The sequence below is a fragment of the Oncorhynchus mykiss genome, chromosome 20 (genome assembly GCF_057628025.1).
Source record: "Oncorhynchus mykiss isolate SJ-2025 chromosome 20, ASM5762802v1, whole genome shotgun sequence".
In the NCBI taxonomy this organism is placed as follows: Eukaryota; Metazoa; Chordata; class Actinopteri; order Salmoniformes; family Salmonidae; genus Oncorhynchus; species Oncorhynchus mykiss.
The window spans coordinates 21839386-21853413 of NC_143041.1; the positions used below are offsets into that span (position 1 = coordinate 21839386).

At 43.1% G+C, this 14028-nt stretch overlaps 1 protein-coding gene across 2 annotated transcripts in view; it reads left to right on the plus strand.

The window, feature by feature from the left end:
- The first annotated feature begins 8149 nt into the window (after positions 1–8149).
- Positions 8150–14028, plus strand: part of LOC110499073 (rab11 family-interacting protein 3) — a 117626-nt gene continuing 111747 nt past the window's right edge. For both annotated transcript variants that reach the window (XM_021575951.3, XM_021575952.3), the window contains exon 1: positions 8150–11329. In XM_021575951.3, coding sequence (XP_021431626.3) covers positions 9683–11329 — 1647 coding nt within the window. In that variant the 5' untranslated portion in view covers positions 8150–9682. The remainder of the gene's footprint in view (positions 11330–14028) is intronic.

The following is a 14028-nucleotide window of genomic DNA, read 5'->3' on the forward strand; positions in this document are numbered from 1 at the left end:
GGTAGCCAGTTGGAAAGCATGGCCAGACGTAGAAAAATGCTTATTTAAATTCTCGGTTATCGTGGATTTATCAGTGGTGACAGTGTTTCCTAGTCTCAGTGCAGTGGGCAGCTGAGAGGAGGTGCTCTTATTATCCATGGACTTTACAGTGTCCCAACACTTTGTGGAGTTAGTGCTGCAGGATGCAAATTTCTGTTTGAAAAAGCTAGTCTTTGCTTTCCTAACTGTATTGTTTCCTGACTTCCCTGAAAAGTTGCATATTGCGGGGACTATTCGATGCTAGTGCAGTACGCCAGAGGGTGTCTTTGTGCTGGTCAAGGGCAGTCAAGTCTGGAGTGAACCAAGGGCTATATCTGTTCTTAATTAAACATTTTTGAAAGGGCCGTTGTTATTTAAGATGGTGAGGAAAGCACTTTTAAAGAACAACCAAGCATCCGCTACGGACGCGATGAGGTCAATATCCTTCCAGGATACCCCGGCCAGGTCGATTAGAAAGGCCTACTCGCAGAAGTGTTTTAGGGAGCGTTTGACAGTGATGAGGGATGGTCGTTTGACCGCGGACCCATAACGGATGCAGGCAATGAGGAAGTGATTGCCGAGATCCTGATTGAAAACAGCAGAGGTGTATTTAGAGGGCAAGTTGGTCAGGATGATATCTAAGAGGGTGCCCATGTTTACGGATTTGGGGGTTGTACCTGGTAGGTTCTTTGATAATTTGTGTGAGATTGAGGGCATCTAGCTTAGATTGTAGGATGACCGGGCTGTTAAGCATATCCCAATTTAGGTCACCTAGCAATACGAACACTGACGATAGATGGGGGGCAATCAATTCACATATGGTGTCCAGGGCACAGCTGGGAACTAAGGGGGAGTCTATAACAAGCGGCAACATTGAGGGACTTATTTCTGGAGAGATGGATCTTTAAAATTAGAAGCTCAAACTGTTTGGGCTTAGATCTGGAATGTTCTGTCATACTAATCTCTACAGTAGATTGCAATTCCGCCACCTTTAGCAGTTCTGTTTTGACGGAAAATGTTGTAATTGGGGCCTTCCTAAGCCATGATTCAGACACAGCTAGGACATCAGGGTTGGGGGAGTGTGCTAAAGCAGTGAATAAAGCAAACTTAGTGAGGAGGCTTCTGATGTTAACATGCATGAACCCAAGGCTTTTACGGTTGCAGATGAGAGCGCCTGGGGACACACAGGGCCTGGGTTAAGCTCTACATCACCAGAGAAAGAGGAGTAGGATGAGGGTACGGCTAAAGGTTATAAGAACTGGTCGTCTAGTGCTTTGGGAGGGAGCAGATTTACGGGTGTGGTAGGATAGACTCAGGGCATAGTGTACAGACAAGGGTATGGTAGGGTGTGAGTACAGTGGGGGTAAACCTAGGCATTGAGTGACTATTAGAGAGGTTCCATCTCTGGAGGAGCCAGTTAAGCTAGTTGTGGTCTCTGCATGTGTGGTGGGGTGGGACAAGGGGGCTATCTGAGGCATGTTGAGCAGGACTAGGGGCTCCGCAGTAAATAAAACAATGAGAGCTGCCCTAAACAACAGTATACAATGCATTGGGACCAGGTTAAGTCCAACTTTTGACGGGACCCACGCACAGTGTACCTAACCTTCTTCAGAGGCAGAGATGACATCACCTCCTTAATCCACTGCATAAAGGAGGGAGGCTTTGCAGACTTCCAGCGAAAGAGAACAAGGCAGCGAGCTAGCAGAGAGCTAGCAATGATGCGTGGTAGCATTCTGGTCTAGGGGAAGTATTCCAAAAATGGCAGTGACAGGGTTGGGGCTAACAGTTGTATTACACATAAGTGAGAATGCCTCAAAAATGGGGTCCCAGAGGCCACTCAAAGATTGAAGTGACCAAAACATGTGTCCCACAGTCACTGGGCACTGGTGGCATCTCAAACACTTGGGGTCAAAATGTGGGTATATTTTTGCCAATCTGTCATTTGAGTAATGGAGATGATACAAAACATTAAACTGAATAAGCCCATGCCTTATGCAAAATGATGGCGTGTGGATACGCTGAATAGTTTGTTGCCATATCATCGGGTAGCTCGCCACCTATGTCTTGCTCCCATGCAGATTTTGTATTGGCAAAGGAAGGCGGATTAATGTTCTGTATCATGTTGTATAGTCTGGAGATTGTGCCCTTCTGATAAGGGCTAAGATCTATGCATCTCTCGACTGGACACTTAGTAGGCTTGAGTGGAAATAAAGGGAAATGTTTTTTGGCAAAGTTTGCAGGTATCTAAAGAAAGTGGCTATTGGGAATATTATTGTCAACTCTCAGAGTATCGAATGAGACGAATGTGTTATTAACAAATAGGTCAGAAAAAAATATTCAGACCGTTCCTATGCCAGAACTGGAATGCCGTGTCAATCTGTGACGCTGGGAAGAGATGATTCGATGTTAAATGGGGAGTTCTTAAAGGAGTTCTTAACAATGGGGTTCCACACATGGGTGCCAAGGTACATGGGCATTGGGGAGGACAGGAGTGAATCCCGGAGAAGTTGGAAGGCTTGACAGTAACTATGATGGCCCAAGTTGGGCCATCCTTGTTTTCAAATGTAGAAACCCAATAAACACATTTAGATATACAGTGCCTTGCGAAAGTATTCGGCCCCCTTGAACTTTGCGACCTTTTCCCACATTTCAGGCTTCAAACATGAAGATATAAAACTTTATTTTTTTGTGAAAAATCAACAACAAGTGGGACACAATCATGAAGTGGAACGACATTTATTGGATATTTCAAACTTTTTTAACAAATCAAAAACTGAAAAATTGGGCGTGCAAAATTATTCAGCCCCCTTAAGTTAATACTTTGTAGCGCCACCTTTTGCTGCGATTACAGCTGTAAGTCGCTTGGGGTATGTCTCTATCAGTTTTGCACATCGAGAGACTGACATTTTTTCCCATTCCTCCTTGCAAAACAGCTCGAGCTCAGTGAGGTTGGATGGAGAGCATTTGTGAACAGCAGTTTTCAGTTCTTTCCACAGATTCTCGATTGGATTCAGGTCTGGACTTTGACTTGGCCATTCTAACACCTGGATATGTTTATTTTTGAACCATTCCATTGTAGATTTTGCTTTATGTTTTGGATCATTGTCTTGTTGGAAGACAAATCTACGTCCCAGTCTCAGGTCTTTTGCAGACTCCATCAGGTTTTCTTCCAGAATGGTCCTGTATTTGGCTCCATCCATCTTCCCATCAATTTTAACCATCTTCCCTGTCCGTGCTGAACAAAAGCAGGCCCAAACCATGATGCTGCCACCACCATGTTTGACAGTGGGGATGGTGTGTTCAGCTGTGTTGCTTTTACGCCAAACATAACGTTTTGCATTGTTGCCAAAAAGTTCAATTTTGGTTTCATCTGACCAGAGCACCTTCTTCCACATGTTTGGTGTTTGGTGTCTCCCAGGTGGCTTGTGGCAAACTTTAAACAACACTTTTTTATGGATATCTTTAAGAAATGGCTTTCTTCTTGCCACTCTTCCATAAAGGCCAGATTTGTTCAATATACGACTGATTGTTGTCCTATGGACAGAGTCTCCCACCTCAGCTGTAGATCTCTGCAGTTCATCCAGAGTGATCATGGGCCTCTTGGCTGCATCTCTGATCAGTCTTCTCCTTGTATGAGCTGAAAGTTTAGAGGGACGGCCAGGTCTTGGTAGATTTGCAGTGGTCTGATACTCCTTCCATTTCAATATTATCGCTTGCACAGTGCTCCTTGGGATGTTTAAAGCTTGGAAAATCTTTTTGTATCCAAATCCGGCTTTAAACTTCTTCACAACAGTATCTCGGACCTGCCTGGTGTGTTCCTTGTTCTTCATGATGCTCTCTGCGCTTTTAACGGACCTCTGAGACTATCACAGTGCAGGTGCATTTATACGGAGACTTGATTACACACAGGTGGATTGTATTTATCATCTTTAGTCATTTAGGTCAGTATTGGATCATTCAGAGATCCTCACTGAACTTCTGGAGAGAGTTTGCTGCACTGAAAGTAAAGGAATAATTTTGCACGCCCAATTTTTCAGTTTTTGATTTGTTAAAAAAGTTTGAAATATCCAATAAATGTCGTTCCACTTCATGATTGTGTCCCACTTGTTGTTGATTCTTCACGAAAAAATACAGTTTTATATCTTTATGTTTGAAGCCTGAAATGTGGCAAAAGTTCGCAAAGTTCAAGGGGGCCGAATACTTTCGCAAGGCACTGTAGCTGGACAGGGCTATGGTCTGAGATAATGATGCTGTGATATTAGCTAGTTACAAAAGGAAGAATTCTATTGTTCAGAAGGAAAAAGTCAACCCCTAGAGTATGAGTGGTGGACTGGAGAAAAAAAGGAGTACTGTTTAGCAGCTCTACCCATCCTCTCTTTAGTTTATCATGGTGGCTGGACCGGAGATGGAGAAAAACAATGTCCGGACTTAAGACCAGCATACACTCGGCTACATTAATTCCTTTCATGTTCCAGCTGGAAAAGCATGTGGAGCCTAGAGTATGTGAATTAGGCATAGTCCTAGTAATCATAAATGAATGTTAGTACGATCACATGACCAGTGTGCTGAAAGGTTAGAGTAATAAATTATAAATAAAAATAAAAAAAAGCTAAAAATAACAAAATACCCCGAAGAAAAACTTGGACCCTTATCTGTCTGTTGGAAGGCTGCATCTACCTTTCCTAGACTAGAGCAAAATCCTACCATGTTAAACTGAACCTAAATAGAGCTCTATCTAGGGCGAACATAATCAAGTTTACACCTAGGGAAGGGATTCTGGAGGGAACAACCTCATTTACAGTGGGGCAAAAAAGTATTTAGTCAGCCACCAATTGTGCAAGTTCTCCCACTTAAAAAGATGAGAGGCCTGTAATGTTCATCATAGGTACACTTCAACTATGACAGACAAAATTAGAAAAAAAATCCAGAAAATCACACTGTAGGATTTTTAATGAATTTATTTGCAAATTATGGTGGAAAATAAGTATTTGGTCAATAACAAAAGTTTATCTCAATACTTTGTTATATACCCTTTGTTGGCAATGACAGAGGTCAAACGTTTTCTGTAAGTCTTCACAAGGTTTTCACACACTGTTGCTGGTATTTTGGCCCATTCCTCCATGCAGATCTCCTCTAGAGCAGTGATGTTTTGGGGCTGTTGCTGGGCAACACGGACTTTCAACTCCCTCCAAAGATTTTCTATGGGGTTGAGATCTGGAGACTGGCTGGGCCACTCCAGGACCTTGAAATGCTTCTTACGAAGCCACTCCTTCATTGCCCGGGCGGTGTGTTTGGGATCATTGTCATGCTGAAAGACCCAGCCACGTTTCATCTTCAATGCCCTTGCTGATGGTAGGCTTTGTTACTTTGGTCCCAGCTCTCTGCAGGTCATTCACTAGGTCCCCCCGTGTCGTTCTGGGATTTTTGCTCACCGTTCTTGTGATAATTTTGACCCCACGGGGTGAGATCTTGCGTGGAGCCCCAGATTGAGGGAGATTATCAGTGGTCTTGTATGTCTTCCATTTCCTAATAATTGCTCCCACAGTTCATTTCTTCAAACCAAGCTGCTTACCTATCACAGATTCAGTCTTCCCAGCCTGGTGCAGGTCTACAATTTTGTTTCTGGTGTCCTTTGACAGCTCTTTGGTCTTGGCCATAGTGGAGTTTGGGGTGTGACTGTTTGAGGTTGTGGACAGGTGTCTTTTCTACTGATAACAAGTTTAAACAGTTGCCATTAATACATGTAACGAGTGGAGGACAAAGGAGCCTCTTAAAGAAGAAGTTACAGGTCTGTGAGAGCCAGAAATCTTGCTTGTTTGTAGGTGACCAAATACTTATTTTCCACCATAATTTGCAAATAAATTCATTAAAAATCCTACAATGTGTTTTTCTGGTGTACCTATGATGAAAATTACAGGCCTCTCTCATTTTTTTTGGTGAGAGAACTTGCACAATTGGTGGCTGACTAAATATTTTTTTGCCCCACTGTATCTATCAACCCCCTCCCCCCCATCCACTTGGGATGACAAGCATGTATGCATACAACCGTTCAAAAGTTTGGGGTCACTTAAAAATGTCATTTTTTTAAATAAAAGAAAATCACTTTTTTCATCCATTAAAATAACATCAAATTGATCAGAAATACAGTGTAGACATTGTTAATGTTGTAAATGACTATTGTAGCTGGAAATGGCTGATTTCTTATGGAATATCTACATTGGCGTACAGAGGTCAATTATCAGCAACCATCACTCTAACCATTGACGTGCGACAGCCGCAGACCATCTCCGCTGCAGTGGATGAGATGCTGAAGAGCTGGGAAGGATGGATGTTTTCCTTAATAGTATGCACACACACACACACGTGTGCACAGACAGACATGCACACACACACACACACACACACACACACACACCACACATTTATTTTTTGTCTTTCTTTATCTGAATTTACATGTTCATTTTAATACCATATTTCTAATAGAAAAGTGTTAACTTTGGTTGTTTGAAATATGTAAGTAAGTGTCTAGCACTCAATTTTAAGTTTCTACAGTATGTCCTCATTGCTCAAGATAAAAAGAAACAGTAGCACCAATAGTATAGCCAGAGATGATACAGACTTTGGTGTAGCACCTTTTCTTTCGTTAAATATGCATTCACACAGATTCACCTGAGGGGGTGCCAATGTGTAATGCAGCTGAAATTGGTTTGGCTACAACTGTGCAGATCAGTGGTTCCCAACACTTTTTGGGTACTGTACACCTGCCTGAAGTACCCCGTCATGCGTGTGCGACCAGCGTGATTCCTAAATTAGGTGTACATTTTTTTATTTATTTTAATTACGCACCCAGTCGAGTTGGGCAGACTTCTTTTCAATGTCAGGGAATAAGGAGTTGAGCTCACTGTTGAGTTTGGCTAAATGTGAGCTTACTATTTGCACCATAGGAGCCCTGTCAACATCACCTGTAAAAAGGTAGGAGTCAAGTTGCTGGAAACAACTTCACATTTCCTCTCCCAACGTTAGATCTTCTTCATGAATCCGCTCACTTTGTCATACTTGTAGAATGTGTGTCTTTACCTTGCAGAGTTAGATTCACATTGTTCAGTATGCTGAACACATCAGCAAGGTAGGATACCCAGTCTGTGTTCTCGAACACTTCCACAAGGGGGTGTGAGTGCTCAGACAGAAAATCACTTCCGCGCAACTCAAAAATCCTTTGTAGCGTTTTCCATCTGATTAGACAATGGACCTCGGTGTGAAGCAGTAGCTGCTAGTGCTGTCATCACAGAGCCTTTAAAATATCTGGTGATTCAGAGGCCTGGACATGATAAAGTTAATCACTTTCACTGCGTCATTCAAAACATAATGTAACTCAGGACTCATTATCTTGCTGGCCAATGACTGTGGGATTTACCTTCTATATGTGGGCAATCCTGATTGTGCTCTGAAAAAAAATTCACCAAAGTGAAACCTGTAGTTCTCCCGGAGAGCTTTTAGCAGAACAGAATGCGCTCATACATTTCCGAAATGTCTCTGTATTGCACACACACAATCAACTGGGCTTCCCCACTGACATCAGTCGATTCGTCCAACTGCAGAGAAAACAGACCGGAATAATTCTCATTTTTTCACAACATACAATGACATTCTAGACGATTCTGTGCTTCCAACGTTGTTGCAACAGTTTGGGAAGCCCTTTCCTGTTTCAGTACTACAATGCCCCAATGCACAAAGCGAGGTCCATACAGAAATGGTTTCTTGAGATCTGTGTGGAAGAACTTGACTGGCCTGCACAGAGCCCTGAGCTCAACCTCATTGAACACCTTTTGGATGAATTGGAACGCTGACTGCGAGCCAGGCCTTATCGCCCAACATCAGTGCCCAACCTCACTAATTATCTTGTGGCTGAATGGGAGCAAGTTCCCACAGCATTGTTTGTACATCTAGTGGAAAGCCTTCCCAGAAGAGTGGAAGCTGTTATAGCAACAAAAGGGGACCAACTCAATATTAATTGCCCATGATTTTGGAATGAGATGTTCGACTAGCAGGTGTCCACATACATACAGGTCATGTACTGTATTTTTGCGTCCTATTTTGGAAACTGCGGTTCGTTCTATGCGCGTGCGTGAAACGTCATTGCTGAATGCGGCTGAGGGGGGTGGCAGGGGCATTTGCTGCTGATGAAATTGTGAATGGCCTCTTTTCTAGATAAATATTGGCAACATATTTTGTATGTTTGACACATCTCGGAGCATCTTCTGACGGTCATCATGTCTTTGGAGTGCGTTGGGATGGTAAATACATTTCGAGAGTCCGAGAATAGCTGAAGAAATTTTAAGCAAACAGACTGAATATGTTCCTGACACAGGTGGATGATTCTTGGAATAACGTTAAATTAGCTATCTTGGATTCGAAACGTATGGAGAAAACACCAAACGCGGATGTAAATTAGAATTATTGACAAAACGAACAAACTAACTTTACTGGGAAGATTACATTTGACAACATGTCCTCGTAGCCAGTCCAATTTAGTTTCAGAATCAGAGATTGACCATTTGGCTTGTTTGCTAGTTAACGTTTGCTAGCTAATTAAAGCGTCCTTCAAAATATGAGAGTGGGGATGTTTGGAAGCGTTAAGTCAATGTTATTAAACATGTCAGTCAGTAAGCAAGCCTAACTATTTCAATTGGACATGTCAAGCGTTGCTAACTAGCCAAGTTAGCTAGAAAGCTATTTATTTACTCACTCCAAGGTTGGCGTATTTTCATCCACTGGCACTGTCAAGTACAACGTAAATCGCATTGGCTAAAAGCTAGCTGGCTAGCCTGTTACAATGGTCACACATTGCAAACCAAATTGTGGATAACTTTTTGGACCTTGTTAGCACATGTTAACTATTTAAAATAACTTTAACGCGTTCGTGGTATTTATTGCATCCAATTTATAGCATGAATCTCATGTTATGCTAAATCTTTTCTAACTGATGTGTTAGGCAGTCAGTTGTGTAAGCAAGAAGGGCCCCTCGCGTTAGTCCCAATGCTGGAGATGGGGGCAATGAATGAGTGTTTTAGATAACACGCTAAATTGATCAAGTCACTTACTATTACAGGGACTCATCTTTTTGTGTGATATCGCTTCACGTTTTTTGACGTTAGCCTGTTGTTGCCTCATTAATATGTTGGTTCTTAGAACATTTCTATTTAGTTTTAGCGCTATTTTGATAAGTCACATGTCACCAATGTATTTGTTGAATTCCAAAGTACAAATCAAAGTTCATAATTCTATGGAATTAATTATAAATTAATCTGAAAATGCAAATTTGTTTAGTTGACAACATTTAAAAAGTGCATGCTTAGACGGGGTAAATGAGGCGTGGATCATTTAGGCAACAACTAGGGCAAGTAGACAAATACAAAAAATATGGAAAGTACACTGGTTTTTAAATACTAAGGTGTTTACACAGTGCTAAAATGTCATAAATTCAAAACGAGACAGTGAAGGCAGGTGTTTTATTTACCATCATGCAACATCTGCCCATGGATCTCGTCAAGGACGTTGTCTACCATGTGTAGAATAACAATATTGAAATTTAGGAAGAATTGGATGTTTGCTTTGAAATAAATGATAATTTTCTAGTTTACTGGGGAATTAGCTATCTACTCAAATGGAACATACTCTGATGTCTAGCCCTCTGGGATATTCAGAGTGGGATTCAGAACGCATACCCTCCCATGGATTCCTCCTCATGGATTCAGACAAAGGAACCATGCTGCCCCAGAGAGAAAGTGATCAGACAGGTTTGGATTTCCAGAAAGTCAACCAGTCTCTAAGCCTGGAAGAGCTTTTTCAGGAGAATGCCTTAAATATAGATAGCCTTTTCAGGACCTCCAGTTACTCTGGTGGAGACCAGATCTTGCCCTGGGAGGGATGTCAATCTAATCATTCCCAAGTTCCCCTGGGTAAACCAGCAGAGGTATTGCCTCTCAAAGACAAAATTGAGGAACAAAACAATGTCAGTGACAGCCCACTACCTGGGCTGTTATTCTCCAAAATGGCTAATTTGTTCAGGGACATCTCAGCCTGCGACGAACAAAATCCACCTGTGGGTGACAGAGTCCCTGTTACCTGTCACAGGGAGCTGATAACCCTCAGTGAACATCCTTCTACTGTGAAGGTTTCAGATAGGACTCCAGATACTAACACTGAGGCGTCCTCTTTGTTGATAGTTCACCTCTTATCTGAACACTCCCCTTTTCCCTCCGGCCCTTCTCCTTCAGATGAGGTAAACCCACGAGGTGTCTGTGAGAAGCTTTTATTTCCATCTCTGGATCAGGACAGAGGCCAACCTCCTCCCTTGCAAGGTGGGGAGACTGTGCCACCTGAAAATGGGGACAAAGGTTTATTCCTAGGACCTGTGACTAATCTGCCCACAGTCAGTAACATTACCTCAGAAGGTTTACTTGAGAGCAGCCTCTCACACAACACCATCCCTTTTGACCGCCCTAGCCTATCTCCAGAGGTTCAGGTGGGATCTGTGCCTTTGCTGGATCTGGAGGTTCCCGACTGTGGCCCCAGCCTCTGCCCTACTCATCTCGACTCACCTACCTGCACAGGTGCTCCATCAGATTCAACTGCAGAGGATTCAGAGCAGGAACACACGTTGGCTACTACAATCCTGACTCTCTCAGACCACAGAGGTGAGGGGGACTCGGCCCTCCTTCTGAACTCCTCACCATTGATTGAACCCCTGTTGCCAAAGGTACTCTCTGACAGAGATGCTTCGATCCTGGGTCACCTGCCCAGTGGCTGTAGCTCAGATAAAAATGGCTCCCAGGATTTGATGGAAGACAAAATTATCTTTGATGTTACTAAACACGAGGGAGAGGAGGAAATGGCTCTGGATCAGTGCAATACCTCAGATGCGCTACGTGATGAGGAAACTTGGGACTTGAAACTACCCGAGGCTATACAGGGTGACGGTATTCCTGCTTTAAAAACTGAACAGAGCGATGAGGTAAGGTTGGCAGACTTGGACCTATTTGCCAGAACCACAGATAGTTTTGATGGCCTGGTTCTGGAGATGAATGGTTCGTCTTCTGAGTCTGGATGGACAAGTGAACAAGCAGTGGAGAATCTGTTACTCTCTAAGATGGTGGGGTCTGACTCCATGCCTGTGGTTCCCATATTGAATCGGAGAGAGGAAGACCCGTCACCTCTGAAGGCCGTGTTTGATGCTCTGGACCAGGATGGGGATGGATTTGTACGCATTGAGGAGTTTATGGAGTTTGCTGCTGCCCATGGGGCTGACCAGGTGAGACCCACCTCCTTTTAGATTTTAGTCTGTGTGTTGTTTTTGTTATTCTGGTCCCAGTCAGTGGAGTATTGAGTATAAGGTTATGGTTAATTGGCAATATGAAAGGGTTCTGTATGCTTGTCAACCTAGAGATCATGAGGCTCATTCTAAATGATTTACTATTGATTCTCCACTTTACTTTAGAGAGATTCCTTTAAAAGCTTAGTTAATTACATAAACTGAAATCCATCCCTCTATCAGTGTTTCCTCAAAGGGTGAAAGGGATTCATTTGTAAGCTATTTTGTACGAAAGGCTGGGCAGGCAAGCTAACTGGTAGGCCTTTGCTAATGCTAATTATCACAACCAGTTTCAGAGTAAAAGGAGCCTAGATTATACACGCCAGGCAACATATTATCACATAGAATAGGCATACACTCTTATTTGTTCAAATGCTTTTCTTTTCCATGATGGGGTGCCCCAAAATGCGATAGAACCATAATTCTGAACACTAGGGCTTTGCTGAGCAACACAGGCTATTTTATAATTCAAACCCTAAAGGCAAACCTCCAGCTTTGATTTATTTTATCAGCAATAAAAGTAAACTAGACTACAAAGGGTTTGTTAATACACTATTGAAACATGACCAGACAAGGCTTGAGAATATTTTCATGCTCTATAGCTTGGTTTTGTGATAAATCTGAATGAAAACATGGGCTGAAATAAATTCTGACAGGGCTGGCCTAGTACCTTCAGCCTTCTTATTCAACAAAGCAAGCCACGAAGATGACCAAATGTATCATTAGGCAACATACCTCATCCCATTGTACTGGATAATCTTGTGAAATGTTTGCTCTGTCCTGCCCCACCTGTGACCTTCACCCATTCTCCAATCTCTCCCAGGCATCTTGCGTTACACCCAGGCCTATCACTTCAATTATGTGGTTTTACTTAGGAAATGTTGCCATGTCAAGAAAAACATACAAACGCCCTCCACTGCTGTTGGGCAGTGAAAGGTGTCTTGTAATTTGATTGGCATCCCTTTTGTGAAAATAATTATTTTTGGGTGATGTGGGCAGGGAGTTTCATCTTAGTTTTTTTTAATAGTCCTTTAGTTTTACTCAGAACACACCCTGATTTATTCCTCGGTAAGGCCATGGAGGCCCTTTTTATTATTTGGCTAAGAGGACAGGGCTGGGCTAAGGTGTTGATGTGCTATTATCTGTACACAAAAAGCTAATTTTAGTACATAAACAACGAAGTTAAAAAGGTGTCAGGTTCCTGTGTTCAACATTCAAATCAAATCAAATTTTATTTGTCACATACACATGGTTAGCAGATGTTAATGCGAGTGTAGCGAAATGCTTCTAGTTCCGACAATGCCGTAATAACAAGTAATCTAACTAACAATTCCAAAACTACTGTCTTGTGCACAGTGTAAGGGGATAAAGAATATGTACATAAGGATATATGAATGAGTGATGGTACAGAGCAGCATAGGCAAGATACAGTAGATGGTATCGAGTACAGTATATAAATATATGAGATGAGTATGTAAACAAAGTGGCATAGTTAAAGTGGCTAGTGATACATGTATTACATAAGGATACAGTCGATGATATAGAGTACAGTATATACGTATGCATATGAGATGAATAATGTAGGGTAAGTAACATTATATAAGGTAGCATTGTTTAAAGTGGCTAGTGATATATTTACATCATTTCCCATCAATTCCCATTATTAAAGTGGCTGGAGTTGAGTCAGTGTCAGTGTTTTGGCAGCAGCCACTCAATGTTAGTGGTGGCTGTTTAACAGTCTGATGGCCTTGAGATAGAAGCTGTTTTTCAGTCTCTCGGTCCCAGCTTTGATGCACCTGTACTGACCTCGCCTTCTGGATGATAGCGGGGTGAACAGGCAGTGGCTCGGGTGGTTGATGTCCTTGATGATCTTTATGGCCTTCCTGTGACATCGGGTGGTGTAGGTGTCCTGGAGGGCAGGTAGTTTGCCCCCGGTGATGCGTTGTGCAGACCTCACTACCCTCTGGAGAGCCTTACGGTTGAGGGCGGAGCAGTTGCCGTACCAGGCGGTGATACAGCCCGCCAGGATGCTCTCGATTGTGCATCTGTAGAAGTTTGTGAGTGCTTTTGGTGACAAGCCGAATTTCTTCAGCCTCCTGAGGTTGAAGAGGCGCTGCTGCGCCTTCTTCACAATGCTGTCTGTGTGAGTGGACCAATTCAGTTTGTCTGTGATGTGTATGCCGAGGAACTTAAAACTTGCTACCCTCTCCACTACTGTTCCATCGATGTGGATAGGGGGGTGTTCCCTCTGCTGTTTCCTGAAGTCCACAATCTTCTCCTTAGTTTTGTTGACGTTGAGTGTGAGGTTATTTTCCTGACACCACACTCCGAGGGCCCTCACCTCCTCCCTGTAGGCCGTCTCGTCGTTGTTGGTAATCAAGCCTACCACTGTTGTGTCGTCCGCAAACTTGATGATTGAGTTGGAGGCATGCGTGGCCACGCAGTCGTGGGTGAACAGGGAGTACAGGAGAGGGCTCAGAACGCACTCTTGTGGGGCCCCAGTGTTGAGGATCAGCGGGGAGGAGATGTTGTTGCCTACCCTCACCACCTGGGGGCGACCCGTCAGGAAGTCCAGTACCCAGTTGCACAGGGCGGGGTCGAGACCCAGGGTCTCGAGCTTGATGACGAGTTTGGAGGGT